This window comes from Elephas maximus, chromosome 23 (assembly GCF_024166365.1).
Source record: "Elephas maximus indicus isolate mEleMax1 chromosome 23, mEleMax1 primary haplotype, whole genome shotgun sequence".
NCBI lineage: Eukaryota > Metazoa > Chordata > Mammalia > Proboscidea > Elephantidae > Elephas > Elephas maximus.
The window spans coordinates 62,747,980-62,763,452 of NC_064841.1; the positions used below are offsets into that span (position 1 = coordinate 62,747,980).

Genomic DNA, 15,473 nt, shown 5'->3' on the forward strand with positions numbered 1-15,473 from the left:
GGCGGATTAACCAGTAAGCACAGTACTAACGGGTTTACAATAAGCAAGCTAATTCTGTTTACTTACTAATTTCACATGTGAAATCGTGCGCTACAGATTAGTAAGAGAGCACAAGTAAACCCGTGTGTACCTTACTTATTAGGTGATCTGTCCCTGCATGTGACGGAGCAGAACTGCCCCATAGGGTTTTCTAGGCTGTAATTTTTAGAGGAATAGATTGCCAGGTCTTTTTTCCCACAGAGCTGCTGGGTGGGTGAAAACCGCTCACCTTTCAGTTAGCCAAGCCCTTAACTGTCTTTGAAGCCCTGGTGGCACAGTGGTTAAGAGCTATGGCTGCTAACCAGAAAAAGGTCAGCAGTCCAAATCCACCAGCTGCCCCTTGGAAACCCTATGGGGCAGTTCTACTTTGTCCTTTAGGGTTTCTAGGAGTCAGAATCGACTAGACGGCAATGGGTTTGGTTTTGTTGTTGTTGTTTTTAACCAGGGCCTCTCACTCTAACCATAAGGTGTAGTTACTTACCACGCATCCCACAATCAGTAACATCACCCCAGCGAGTGGCAGCACTGCAGTGGCGAACGGGTGCCCTACACTATCCGTGGAGTTCATTTCTAAAACACGGATCTGCTCATGTTAGGGGCAGGGACAGCTTAAACCCTCCGGTGCCTTCTGTCATGAACAGAAGAAACTCAAAATGACAGGTAGGGCTCTTTTACATTCTGGCCCCAAATGACTTTTCCAACTTTGTCTCCTGCCGTTCTTACCATCTAGCAACACAGAGCTCTACTCCCAGCATGGCAAGCCCTGATTCCAATGATCTGTGATAGCTGCCTGGAGCGCCCTCTAGAGGAGAAGTGGGGAGAGACAGCTGTGGTGGATGGGCACTGTCCACCGTGGGCTTTCATAATGTCATGCTTTTGAACACACTGCTGTATCTGCCTATAAGGTACTTTTCCACTCTGTCTACCAACTAAACTCCTACTTATCCTTCAAGACTCAATAGTAGTCTTCCTGGAAAGATTTTCTTATCTCCTTCCCCTAAATCCCTTGCCAGAAAAGTCAGTATCTTCCTCTTTCCTGTGGCCATGGCTGTGAATGCAGCCCTCACTATGGCACTTATCACGTGCTGGTGTTTGTCTGCGGATCCTGCTCTCCAACTGTGAGCTCCTGGACGGCAGGCACCGTCTTTTCTTCTTTGCAACTCCTATGGGATGTGCAATGCCTGGCATATAGATGTTAGGTGGGGTCAAGTCAGTTCCGACTTACAGCTCTATGCTTTTGTTGTTGTGTGGTGTCTCTAAACTATACTGTATACTGCTCCATAGGGCTTCTAAAGCTGTAATCTTTACGGAGGCAAACAACATGTCTTTCTCCCGCAGAGTGGCTGGTGGATTTGAACCACTGACCTTTCAGTTAGCGGCCGAGCTCTTAACGACTGCACCATCAGGGCTCCTGTCTGTTATCTAGTGCTGCTATAACAGAAATACCACAAATGGCTTTAACAGACATTTATTTTCTCACCATTTAGGGGGCTAGAAGTCCAAATCCAGGGCGCCAGCTCTAGGGAACGGCTCTCTGTCTGTGTCTGCTCTGGGGAAAGGTCCTTGTGTCTTTTCGACTTTCATTCTTGGGTTCCTTGTCCAACTTCATGTGATATGGCATCTCTCTTCCCCCATCTCTGCTTCCTTATTTAATCTGCTCTTTTTATATCCCAAAAAGACTGACTTAAGACATACTGTCTCATTAACATAACAAAGAAAACCCATTCCTTAATGGATTAAAACCACATACATACTGTCCAACAGGGTTACTGATGGAAACACAAGGTGGGTTCAGTGGTCCTGCTGAGTGTGGACAATCCCAGGCCCATGTGTGAGCAAGTGTGGGCTGGCAGCCAGAGAGGCATGGCGGTCCAGGCTACAGCATCCCTGGCTGTAGCTCTCAGGTCTCACTTAGGATTTCTCTGGTCCAATGGTGATACGCAGCTTTGAAGCACTTCTTCCAGCCCCTTCTGCTAGAGAAAGAAAACTAACGTGAGGCATATTGCAAAGTAAGTTAAGGTCGTCCTTGCAACGAGCACAAATGTCCTTGGCAGGGTGCAGAAGCCATCTGTTGTTAAAAGAGGTGATCGCCGAACCCTGAGAGACAAGGAGCCCAGGGCTGTGACAGTAACCCAGCCTAGAGGATGGAGACATTCCTGTGCAGATGAGTTTTAGAGCTACAATCTGAGTCAGTTGACAAAGTAGGCTAAAATTGCAATGTCAATTTTTATTGGCGTCTCTTCCAATAAAATTTATTCTGCAGGAATTATTAAGTTCAACTGTTTACGAAAGAAACCTCCTTTCAAAAATTACAGACAGAAAAGCATCCAGAATTCCCTCCACCTCCACTAACCCTGGCTTTGATTCCAGCCTTCCTGTTCAGGCTGGGAGGCTGAGGCATGCTGAGCGCAACACAATAATGGCATTCCCAAAATTACAGAAACAAGCTGTAAAAGGTGGTTGAGCTCTTGAAGAGAAACTTAGCAAAATAGTAAACATAGCACTTACTGTGTGTTAGGCCTTGTTTGAAATGCTTTATATGAATTAATTCATTTAATCCTCCCCAAAACCCTATAAGGCAGTTACTATTATTACAGTCATAAAGAACTCGAAGCACAGACAGGGTATCTCACCTGCCTTAGGTCACACAGGTGGAGAGAAGTAAAGCTAGGATTTGAACCTAGGCAGCAGCTGGTCTCCAGAGGCGTAGCACTAACCATCATACTGTACTGCTCCTCAGTGCACAGCCCATATAGTGACGTATGCAGAGCATAAAGGGTACAGGAGGAGTCCACCCTATCATGGTACCACCACCATCGGTTGCTGTCTAGTCAGTTCCGAAACATGACAACCGCATGCGTGTCAGAGGAGAACTGTGCTCCACAGAGTTTTCAACAGCTGTGATCTTTTGGAAGTAGATCACTGGGTTTTTCTTCTGAGGCACCTGTGGGTGCATTCAAATCTCCAACCTTTTGATTAGCAGCTGAGTGCATTAGAAATGCTCAGTTGGATTCTTGGGGTGACTCTTCATGGATAAGGAGGAATGAGGGGAGGCAAGGGAGGAGATGCTGGAGTGTTCAGTGGGAACACTGGTCAGAGGCCAGGGTGGAATGATGACCTGGAGCAGCCAGGGGGGCAGTGTGAATGTGTCCAGGAGAATCTCAAGAGCAAAAACTACAGAGATCCATGGACAGATGAAAGGTCAAATCTAATCCCAAAGATGAGGAGCTGGACAGGCACAGAAGCCAGCGAGGGGATGAGAGACAAGTGTGGAGTCTCTCATGTGGATGAGAGACAAGGAAAGAGAGCAGAAGGACTAGCATGGAAAGGCAGTTGAGATGTTGCAGCTGGAGCATCACGGTGAAAGCACGGGGTCAGGTAGGCATGAGGAGAAGTCCTGGGTTAGATATTTGCTGGATAAAATGACATTAGAGGCTAGAAGTCTGAGTACCAGGATGTTGTTAGGTGCCATCCAGTTGGCTCCCACTCATGGTGACCCTATGTGACAGAGTAGAACTGCCCCATAGGGTTTCCTAGGCTATAATCCTTATGGGAGCAGATCGCCAGGTCTTTCTCCCAAGGAGCTGCTTGGTGGGTTCTAACTGCTGACCTTTTGGTTAGCAGCCAAGCGCCACTAGGACTCCTTAGCAGTGAGAATGGCTCCATAGAAAGATCAACCAGAATGGACTCAGAAAAGCACAAGTCAGTAAGTGCTTGTAAGGGACCTATGAGTTCAGCTGGACTGGGAGTTGGCAATTCTGCATTTCTCCCTAAAAGGCCCAGAGGGAGGACCACCCTTCTGTAGCCACAGCCGGGGCCTCAATTACTGGCTCACTCACAGTGTGTGCTGTCGGTCACAAGACAGCATCAGCAAGAATATAAATGACTTAGTGCGAACCTGTCACCGTGTCACGTCCTATAAATTCTGGCCACTAAGCAAATACTGAACTATAAAGCAAGAGCACAGAAATCATTAGCAACGTGCCAGTGATCTCATAATGTGACTGTGGAGGTTTCTCAAGTAAATAATTTCCTTTCCAGCTACCAAGTATCATCATGATACAAACAAGAAAGATTTCTGTTTATTCCTGGCTAGCCCCTCTCAGATTTCCATTCATCTTGTGGGATAGGACCTCTTGGGGAATTTCAATGCATTACTTAAATGGTACACGGGTTGACCCCAGTGTGTCTTAGAGTTGTGATAATTTATGGATATGGTTTCTTAGATAAGGTCACTGTGGGGCCTAATTTGCATATGTCTCTCAGGAGACTTGGGGCGGGATACGCATAAGAACCCCTAGGTTTCTTGGGAGAGACTATAAAAAGAGTATTACAGTGGCTAAGGGGCAGATTCCCCACATGTAGGGCCCAGCCACTCAAGAGGAGACTCTAGGCAAATCCCAAAGTCCAGCATGTTGGGAAAGCATGCCGCTCACCACCATCTCAAGCCAAGAGCGGGCAGTCAGCACTGGCTCTGCTTCCAAGGGCATCTCAGTTGGCACAGTCTCCATAGTCTACCATAGTGCTGTCATGGATTGAATCCTGTCCCCCAAAAATATGTGTATCAATTTGGCTAGGCCATGATTCCCAGTATGGTGTGATTGTCCACCATTTCGTCATCTGATGTGATTTTCCTATGTGTTGTAAATCCTGTCTCTCTGATGTTAAAGAGATGAGATTAGTGGCAGTTATGTTAATAAGGAAGGACTCAATCTATGAGATTAGATTTTGTTTTAAGCCAATCTCTTTTAAGATATAAAAGAGAGAAGCAAGCAGAGAGATATGGGGACCTCATACCACCAAGAAAGGATCACTGGGAGCATAGCACATCCTTTGGTCTTTGTTCTGAGAAGCTCCTGAACCAGGGGAAGATTGATGACAAGGACCTTCCTCCAGAGCCGACAGAGTAAGTCTTCCACTAGGGCTGGCACCCTAAATTCAGACTTTTAGCCTCCTAGACTGTGACAGAATAAACTTGTGTTGGTTGAAGCCATCCACTAACGGTATTTCTGTTATAGCAGCACTGAATAACTAAGACAGTGCCATAATCTATCATGATGCCATAAATAGTCAACAGCCTCCTCAGTCCCTTGAGGTCTAAGATGCTAAATAGAGGAAGTTAGCACTGGGCAGCACTGGAGAGGGAAAGTATATGGTTGTTATCGTTGTGTGCTGTTGAGCCAATTCCAACTCACAGCAACCAACGTGACAGAATAGAACTGCCCCCATAGGATTTTTTAGGCTCGAAATCAAAAGATGTATTGCATTGGGCAAATCTGCTGCAAAATACCTTTGTTAAAAAGCAAAGACGTCACTTTCAGGACTAAGGTGCGCCTGACCCAAACCTTGGTATTTCAATCACCTCATATCCATGCAAAAGCTGGACAAAGAATGTGGAAGACTGAAGAATTGATCCCTTTGAATTATGACTTTGGGAAAGAATCTTGAATACATCGTGGACTTCCAGAAGATCAAACAAATCTGTCTTGGAAGAAGTACAGCCAGAATGCTCCTTAGAAGCAAGGATGGTGAGACTTTGTCTCACATACTTTGGACATGTTATCAGAAAGGACCAGTCCCTGGAGATGGACATCATGCTTGGTAAGATAGACGGTTAGCAAAAAAGATGAAGACCATCAACGAGATGGATTGACACAGTAGCTGCAACAATGGGCTCAAACATAGCAACGATTGGGAGGATGGCGCAGGACTGGGCAGTGTTTTGTTCTGTTGAACATGGGGTCACTCTGCATTGGAACCATCTCAACGGCACTAAATAACAACAATTTTTATGGAAGCAGATTGCCAGGTACTAGTAAGTAAATCACTGAGGTTCTGCCGGGACCCACAAGGAATTTCTTTTTTCCCCAAAACCCAACTGTCCCCATAGTGGGTGAATTAAGATTAGCAAACTACTAGGATTGGACCAAGGTGGTAGCTTCAACCAATACAACTGTGAATTAAAAATCCAACCTTGGTTTTCTATCTCATTTGACCCTAGGGAACAAGGGATACACACTAGTTCCCTCTTTGTCTTATTTGGTTTTACTCTTAACTGGATTACAAGCATTCTGAAAGACAGACAAAGTCAACTCAAAGCTGAAAGTAGTAATGTATAAATTTACTAAAAACAGTTCATTCTTCAAGGTAGAAGTGTAAAATAAAGAACATACTTCAATTGTTCATTTGATTTTTGTGCAGTATAAATCAAATTATTGTCACGTGCCATCACGTCGATTTTCGATTCATAGCAACCCTGTGTAACAGAGTAGAACTGCCCTATGGGGTTTCCTAGGCTGTAATCTTTATGGGAGCAGGCCACCAGGTCTTTCTCCCCTGGAGCAGCCGGTAGGTTCAAACTGCTGACCTCTTGGTTAACAGCTGAGCAGTTAACCATTGCGCCCCCAGTCCACAAATTAAATTACCTTATAATTTTTATTGAACAACAGCACCCTAAGGTTGGTTTCAACTCTTATCCCATATTTTCACTTGCTCAAAAACTTCTTAGGAGACTATCAAATAAGGCTAAAATGTTGTATCATTGCTTGGAACAACAGGGGCTTTGACTGTCAAAGTTTGCTTAGAGTCAGTTTTCTAATTTCTGGACTTGCACAGAAATGATCCTTTTGACACATCTGTGTTTATCAGTCCAAGTTCCTCAATCAGAAGGCCTTCCTCCTTGGACATACAATTGAGTAGCTACCACAGATACAGAAGGACCCTCTATTGCAATCCCTGTCAGAGCGGTCAGTGGTGGTAGCTGGGCACCATCTGGTTGTACCAGACTCAGTCTTGTGGAGGCCGTGGTAGTTGCAGTCCATCAGTCCTTTGGACAAATCTTTCCCTTGTGTCTTTAGTTTTCTTCATTCTCCCTTGCTCCCAAAGGGGTGAGACCAGTGGAGTGTCTTAGCTACTCGCAGGCTTTTAAGACCCCAGATGCTACTCACCAAAGTAGGATGTAGAACATATTCTCTATAAACTGTTATGCCAATTGAGCTAGCTGTTCCCCAAGATCATGGTCCCCACAGTCCTCAGCCCAGTAATTCGGTCGCTCAGGGAGTGTGGATGTATCTATGGAGCTTCCATGACCTTGCTTTGCACGTGTTGTGCTGGCTTCTCCAGTACTGTGTATTATCTTACCTTCACCAAAGTAGAACCTTTTTAAAATTTTTTTTTAGTTTAACGATTCACTGTGGAAACTTTGATTACGAGACTTTTTCTCCCTCATGTTATTTCCTTTTTAAAAACAATTTACTTGCTCAAAAAAGATTGTGTTCAGTTAATAGTTGATATTTCTGTTTATTTAACCCAGAACCCAGTGCTGTCGAGTCGATTCCGACTCATAGCAAGCCTATAGGACAGAGTAGAACTGCCCCTGATATTTCTGTTTACTTACTGTAAGTAAAACCTAGAACCTGTGTAAGGTGGAAACCTGTCAGAGAAGGAAAATCCAAATATTTTCTACTAATAAACCAAAAAACCAAACCAAACCCATTGCCATCAAGTCAATCCCGACTCATAGCAACCCTACAGGACAGGGTAGAACTGTCCGTCAGAGCTTCCAAGGAGCACCTGTTAGATTCGAACTGCCAACCTTTTGGTTAGTAGTGGTAGCACTTAACCACTACACCACCAGGGATTCCTACTGATAAGAGTGATAAAAAGTGGTAAGACTGCATCCTGTCAAAGGCAGAACGCTTTTAAGATCCAGAGTAACAAGGCAGTTCTATTGAGTTCCGGCTCTCACAGGTTTCACTGTAATTTATTAACTGGAACAATTTCCTAGAGGAAATGTGAAAATGGAGGCAGCCCTGAGGACACTAACAGCAGAGGTCAGAGGCCTTTTCTCCAGGGTTTTCTCATTGACATGACTCAGCTCCATTGGCTTTCAGTGATTCTCCATGTCTAACCTGGGTGAAAGAATTCCTGGGAGGATTTCAAATTCCTGGGAGTGAAAATCTGATAGCCCCAGGCTAGGAAAGGAGTCTCTACTCTTGAATCAATCCCATAGCTATGGCCAAGGCAGAGGGTCACCAACCCATCCTCTGAGGCCCTTCCTCGAGAAGAGGGGAGTCCTTGTGAGTTGACTTGTTGAGTTGACTTCCAGAGCCCTGGTGGCAGAGTGGTAAGCTTTCAGCTGCTCACTGAAATCTTGGTGGTTCAAATGCACGCAGTGACTCCACATGAGAAAGACTTGTCAATCTGCTCCCATAAAGATTACAGCCTAGGAAAACCTGTGGGGCAGTTCTTCTCAGTCACATGGGGTTACTAGGAGTCGGAATCAATTCACTGGCATCCAACAGCAGCGTTTAGTTTAAAATGTTTCTCAAGCACCTCTTGGAGCAGGTGCGGCAAGACTGCAAGACCAATAGGCACGATCCCTGCCCTCAATGGCTCTTACAGATCAGTGAGAAGAAAGACATGCATTATTAAAAGTAGAGTGATGGTTTATCTTTTGTCTTACTGCTTTATGTCTTCCTGGTGTCTTGATACTTTTGTCATTATGTAATGACCCTCTTTGTCTCTAGTAATTTTCTTTGCTCTCAAGTCTGTTGTTGTTACGAGCCGTCAAGATGATTTCTGCCTCATAGTGACCCCACGTGACAGAGTATAACTGCCCCATATGGTTTCCAAGGCTGTAATCTTTATGGGGGCAGGTCACCTGGTCATTCTACAGAGCTGTTGGGTAAGTTTGAACCTGCCAACCTTTGAGTTAGCAGCCGAAGCACTTAACCATTGTGCAACCAGGGCTCCTTTCCACTGGTACTGTTGTTGTGTGCCATTGAGTTGATTCCGATTCATAGTTATCCTGTAGGACAGAGTAGAACTGCCCCCATAGAGTTTTCTTGGCTGTAATCTTTACCGTAGTAGATCACCGGGTCTTTCTCCCACAGAGGTGCTGGCTGGGTTTGAACCACCAACCTTTTGGTTAGCAGCCCTGTGCTTAACCATTGTGTCTACTTGTGTTTTTTTTCAGTTAATTTTGCATGGTATATCTTTTTCATCCTCTTTCAACCTCCTTATGTTGTATTTGAAGTGAGCTGCTTATAAACAGCATATTGTTGATCATGTCTTTTTAATCCACTCAGTCAATATTTGTCTTTTAATTGGTGTATTTAGACAATTTGCATTTAAGGTAACGATATGCTAAGGTTTAATCCTGCCATTTTATTATTTGTTTTCTGTTTGTTTCCTCCTTTGCTAATTCCTCTCTTTCTCTTTTCTTATCTTCTGGTGGTATTTAAACTTTTTTTTAGGATTCCATCTTGATTTATTTGTAGTGTTTTCAAGTATCTTGCTTTTGCATCCTTTCCTAGTGGTTGCTTTAGACATTACAATATACATACAAAACCGATCACAGTCCACTTGTATTCACATTTTACCACTTTGAGTGAAGTGTGGAAATCTTATTTCCATTTAAATCCTTTACCCTCCTTACTTTTTACTTTTCTTAAATATTTCCTGTACATACATTGAGTAATACATCAGATGGTGTTATAATTTCTGCTTCAACCATCAAATATAATTTTAGGAACTCATGAAAAAAAGGATAGTATATTACATTTATCTCTATTTTTACCCATTCTGATGTTCTTCTCCCCCCACCCCTTTCTGAAGTTTAGAGCTTTCATCTTTTATTATTTCCTTTCTGTTTAGAGAATTTCCTGTAGCCATTCTTAAAGGATAGGTTTTCTAGAAACAAATTCTCTTAGTCTTTCTTTGTCTGAAAATGTCTTTATTTCCCTTTCATTCCTGAAAGATGTTTCATTGGGTATAGAATTCATGGTTGATGACTTTTCTTTCAGTACTTGAAAAAAGTTGCGCCACTTTCTTCTGGCCTCCATGGTTTCAGAGGAGAAATCTGCTGTCATTCAAATTAGCTCTCCCTGTAAGTAAAATATTGCTTCTGTCTGGTTGTGGTCAGGTTTTTTTTTTTTTTTTTTTCTTTAGCTTTTAGGAATATAAATTATTATGCATGTTGGCATTTATTCCAATGTTTGAGTTTAACCCAAGTGGAGTTCATTCAGTATCTTGAATTTGTAAGGTTATGGCTCAACCCACTGATATCTTCCTGGGAAAAGTGGTGCACCAACTCACACCACCTCATTGCTTCCAAGTGTGGGTGTGAGCTGAGTTCCATGCTGGGCCCTGCTGACACTATGGAGCAGGGAAGTGGATGGCTGACTGGCACCACTTTGTTGTTGTAGGGTTGGGGCAGAAGCTCAGCTCTTTGCTGGGACCTGCTGACACCAAGCAAAGGGAAAAGGGAAATTGGTGTGCCCTGTCTCATACCATCTCATTCTGCCTTCTTGATGTGGGGCAAGTGCAGAGGCTCACCTCATCATCGGACTTTACTAGCACTGCCATAGCTGGGAAATCAGAGTGCTGCCTGCTTCCACCGAACAGGGGAATGGAGGTCAACTACTCAGTCCACAGATACCAGGGGAATTGGAATGTCACCTGCTTTCCGCAAGTGTAGGATAGGAGATTAGGTCTCTGTTCAGCCCCATTGACACTACCGGGTAGGGAAATTGTAGTGGTACCACCTGCGTCGGTAGGGATGTGGAGGCTGGAGGGCTGGAGTAGAAGATCAGCTCCTTGCTCTTCCCTGCTGAAACTGAGCAGCAGGAGGGGTACAGTTTTTCCACTAGTGTTTGGCAAAAAGGTTCTGTGTTGTTAAGTTGCTCTTTTTTTAGTCTTTTGGCTAGAGGAAACAGGCTTTTCTCGGAACTGTTTTTGTCTGTGCCTGTTGGCAGTTCTGGACTGGTGACTGATGCAGTGCCCTGCCTGGAATATATGGGAGGCAATAAAGAAACTCAGGGGACTCACCACTTTGCTGTTACTCAGCTCCCAAGGTCCCTGGACAGTCGGCCTTCTTTCCACCTTTCAGAGTCTTTTTATGCTTGTTTGTTGAGTTATATCCAGGGATTTTCATTGTAAGAGGGAGGAGCTGGGAGGAACAGGGCTGGAGTGGGAAGTCTGACTAATCCTGGCATATGCAGGTCAGATATGCTCCAGGAGACCTTTGGACCCTCTGGGGTTCCAGGCAATCTCTGAGTTCCCTCAGGACCAAATGGGCTGGAGAATTTGCTGAGAAAGAGCCAGTGAGCTCACTGAAAGTTTGCTGTGACATGGAAGTCCTGATTGCTTTAAACATCACATCTTTTCCATGAAGTAAAACTTAGTAATGATCCTGGAACCCTGCACTTGGAGCAGCTTCAAAACATGACCTACAAACTTTATAGAGCACACCCCATGTTTGACTGATAGATTTGGTAATTATCACTTGTATTACTCAGTATACCTAGAGAAGGTACTTAAACACACGCACACACCAGGAGCACCATAAAGTAAGCTAACATTTCTAAATCCTAAATCCCAGTATTTCTTAACTGTGGCTTTTTAAACCATTGTCTTCAACGGCCCCTCACGAAGCATGACATCCACAAGGTACTGTGGTTGTACCCAAGCAAGGTGGAGCAGCATGCGTGGCTAATTCAAATGGGCTTTCCAGGAAATGTGGTGTGAAGAAACCAAATCAATAAGGTGCCCATTGAAACAGAGGACTTTGATATGCTGCAGGGAACAGTGACTTTTGTCCCCTGTTTCTGACATCTCTTTTAACCTGAATTCTTAAGCCTCTGTTTCTAAAGCCAAGCAGGAAATCTCTAAGCAGCCCTGGTGCTTTGGTTGCGTCACGCGGCAAACGCAGGCTGTCTGCATGTTTTTTTTTAAACCTACCAGGAAATCTTTTTTCTTTTAAACTAGTTCAAAGCAGAGCGTGCAATGGCCATTTCTATGTAGGGAGAATTCGAGAGGTCACTTTTATAGCCAGTGTCATGAGATGAGTCATGGCCAAGGGCACGATTCTGCATTCAGCAACGGTATGAATGGGGCTGCTTTATTAACCAGCCAAGGGGTGGGGGTCAGGGGGCGCCCGCCAGATTCGACATCAGCCTCATTTCGACAAGTTGCGAATGTATTTGTCAGATACCTCTCTTCTGTGCACCTCTTTGAAACAAGAATGCCTGTTCTGGCCTTTGAATGAATGGTTTTTGGAACTGTGTTTCCAAGCTCTGTGACAGGTGCTTATGGTGCTCCAGTGACTGTGGATTAGATGGGGGGCGGGTGGGGGGGAGTGGCGTGCATAGTGGGGAAGAGGTCAAGGTAGTTTTTTTCTTTCTTGATGAAATATATGAGGTGCCATATGGTGGAGCAACCTGAGAATGCCAGGTGTGCCTGCATGAGAATCTAATGTGCTGTTACCATGGAGACCAGAGCTCTCTCAGCAATGCAGGCCTCTACACGCCCCCCCCCCCACTCACCCCCAGGAGCTTATTTGTCTAATAGGAGCGGGTGCCTGGACACACAGAGAATTAAACCAATCTCCCTTTCTTGATTCTCTCTAGAGAGTCTTCTCCCTCCCCGCTCACTGCTCAACTCCAGCCAAGGCCTTGGTGACATAATAATCATGGTGACATTTCTTAAGACTGCTCTTTATGTTATACATACCTTACCCACCCTCCACAGTAAGTGCTTTCCCCACGTTATACAGATGAGAAAACCAAGGCTTTAAGAAAATATATGATTTCCCCCAAGTCATAAATTCAGTCAGTGGCTGTCCAAGTGAAAACTTGAACACTGACCCATCTGACTTCAGGGCCCCTGCGCTTAACTTCCAGCCACATGGTGATGAATTTATTGAGGACGAAGTAAGTCTTCACAAAGGACCACCAAACGCTTTTGTCCTAGCTGGGCTTTTCTGAATACACCCACACTGCAGTCAGAGATGGGAATGGATTACAAACTGAGAAGCAAAAGAAAGAAGCAGGAGTCAAAGTTCCTGAAGCCTTGAGAACAGCCAGGTATGGACTTATTAACGGGCCATGCACTCAGAATGAATGACTGAGATTTACTGAGCATCCCAATGTGTCATCTTTCTTTCACCAAACACACTGTGACCTGCCTTAGGCCGAGTGTTGTTCCAAGTCCTGTGAATAGAGCAGAGAAGGGATCGAACAAAGCAGACAAAACTCCCTGCCCTCATACCCTGGGCTCCTTGCTTTGTTCCTATGTGAGGAACTGTGTCCTCAGAGCTCAGAAAGGGGTAAAACATGTCCTTAGCCTAGAGTTTATAGTTTAGGAGCCGGAATAGACATACAAGTAACCTAACTCATGCACTGTGATACCCGCTAGACTCAAGAGAGGTACAAATTGCTGAGAATGATGGATTATTGGATGGGAGTGGGGCATCTCCAGGGTCCTTCTCACTAACCTTTTACATGACTGGAGCCCTCAAGGGACCCCAGACCCACTGACCAGCCTGGAGGTCTTCTGGGATCCCCCTGATCAACCTCTGGGAAGGTGGAACCCTTAGGTGACACATACTGGTACAGGCCTTTTCATCTGTTCCTACCTCATTTCATTTCTTTACATTTCTTTTTGTTTCAGCTCTTCCATCCATCCTGCTGAATTCCTTCTAAATGCTGCTTCAATAATCTGACATCTAATCTGTCCTTCCAGGTTTAGGTCATCTGGAAATTTGGTATATTCAGCTTAACTGTACATCAAAACACTTGGACAACAGGGTCACGTGCAAGGTCCTATAGCATTGTGTTAAAGACTGCTTTCCAGTCCAGCACAGATGTATTAATTAGTACCCTTTGATGCAGTCACTCAACCAGCCAAGAAGCCGCGAGACTATCATCCAGGCTGCATTTCTCTACCTTGTCCCCAGTGACATTATTGGACATGTTGCCAAATACCTTGGCAAAAATCCTTCCTCTATCACCAAATAAACACACACACACACACGTGCACACATGCATACCCTCTGTTGGTGGTGGTAGAAGACTGGGGACAGTGCAATTGCTTTGAAATTTGAAATATGGGATGAGAATACCCAACTATCTGGCTCTTGCCATGCTAGTAAATGTAGGCCTGTTGTTTACATTTGGGTTTTGTTGCATGAAGCCAAATTATCAGGCAAACACAAATGAAATGTTGCCACAAAATTGTCCCCCTTGGTTTTTTTTTTTTTTTGGTTTTGTTCATTTATGAGCAGACTGTCATGGTATCAAAGCAACACACAGAGTTCAGTGTTAGCATGAAATAAAAACAAAGTAAATCTGATATATTTTAATAATATGCACAGTCATGATTGTGTTGTGTGGTAATTAATAGGAATGATACGACATTCACAACAACTGAGACGATTTTTGTACACAGTCAAAAATCTCTGGGTTGAGAACTGAGAAAAGAGATGTCCTAGAAGAAGAAAGAAGGGATATGGGAGAGGGAATAAGCACCATCTGTAAGATCAGGTTTTACGAGTGGTGTCTGCCCTTATTTAAGCCAAGCAATTCCAAAGACTGTAGTGGATCCTTATCTGTTTCTAATCTCTGGAAGCAGATTATCCAATAGGCAAGGTAAGCACTGTACAGATCATCTGTAGTGAACAATTTCACATGGGTTTCACCACATCAAAGATTCACTGTATTGTTCACTATAGATTAATAAGTAAGCGCAAGTAAACCCATGCTTACCTCATGTGGTGCAGTGAATTGCTCTTGTGTGGCCTTTCTCACCATGGTCTTGTAACTCCTACCAAGGTGATTGGGTGGGACTGTGCAAATAGAGTAATTGTGGCCCACCAAGAACATTGGTCAGTTTTGCCATCCTACTAGGCTTAAAAAGAGAGCCAATGTCAGAGCAGAGAGAGGATCCCACCACCACCAAGCAAGAACAGCCAGGAGTGGAGAGCATCCCTGCAGTAAGAAGCTCCTGGAAGAAGAAGAAGACCGAGAGACAGCTGTAATACTGAAGATAGCAAGATGTGGTGGCAGAAAAATGGTAGCAGCAGAGACTGGCAGCAGGAGACGGCTGGTGGACTTCCCGCCCCACCGAGCAAGAAAGCTGAGTGCCTTTGGGCAGAAGCCTTGCTGGCAGAGTAGTGTGCCCTTGGGCACTCATTGGTAGAACTAAAAGAGCTTTGTTACACTTGCCTGAGCAAGGCAGAGGCCAAGGGGCCAGAGAGAGGCGCACCTGTGAACATGGCTGGGAAGAGGCTGTCCTGATGGAAGAACTGCATTCTGAGTGTTCCTGAGCCTGAATTATAACCTGTTGCTTCCCTAATAAACCCCATAATCATGAGTATTGTCTGTGAGTTCTGTGTGGCCATTGAAATGAATCATTGAACACAGAAGAGAAGGGAACAGTTGGTGTTGTTAGAATTGGTAAAGATGGCGGAGAGAGGAGGCATATCTGACCTCTGCCTCACAGGACTCAGCCTTGGGCTGTTGATCTTGATTCTCCCGCTCCCTTGTGAAGTTCAAAGAGGTCAGACACCCTTCCCTCTGACACACACACCATTTTTACACCTTTTTTACTGGGTCATCTGCCCCTGTCAGGGATTGTAAATTTGAAAAGAGGCT

At 44.6% G+C, this 15,473-nt stretch overlaps 1 protein-coding gene across 1 annotated transcript in view; it reads right to left on the minus strand.

The window, feature by feature from the left end:
• Nucleotides 1–1,935: 1,935 nt before the first annotated feature.
• The window catches only part of KATNAL1 (katanin catalytic subunit A1 like 1), a 306,368-nt gene continuing 292,830 nt past the window's right edge, over nt 1,936–15,473 (minus strand). Inside the window, exon 10 of the mRNA XM_049867866.1 lies at nt 1,936–2,009. Coding sequence (XP_049723823.1) covers nt 1,951–2,009 — 59 coding nt within the window. The 3' untranslated portion in view covers nt 1,936–1,950. The remainder of the gene's footprint in view (nt 2,010–15,473) is intronic.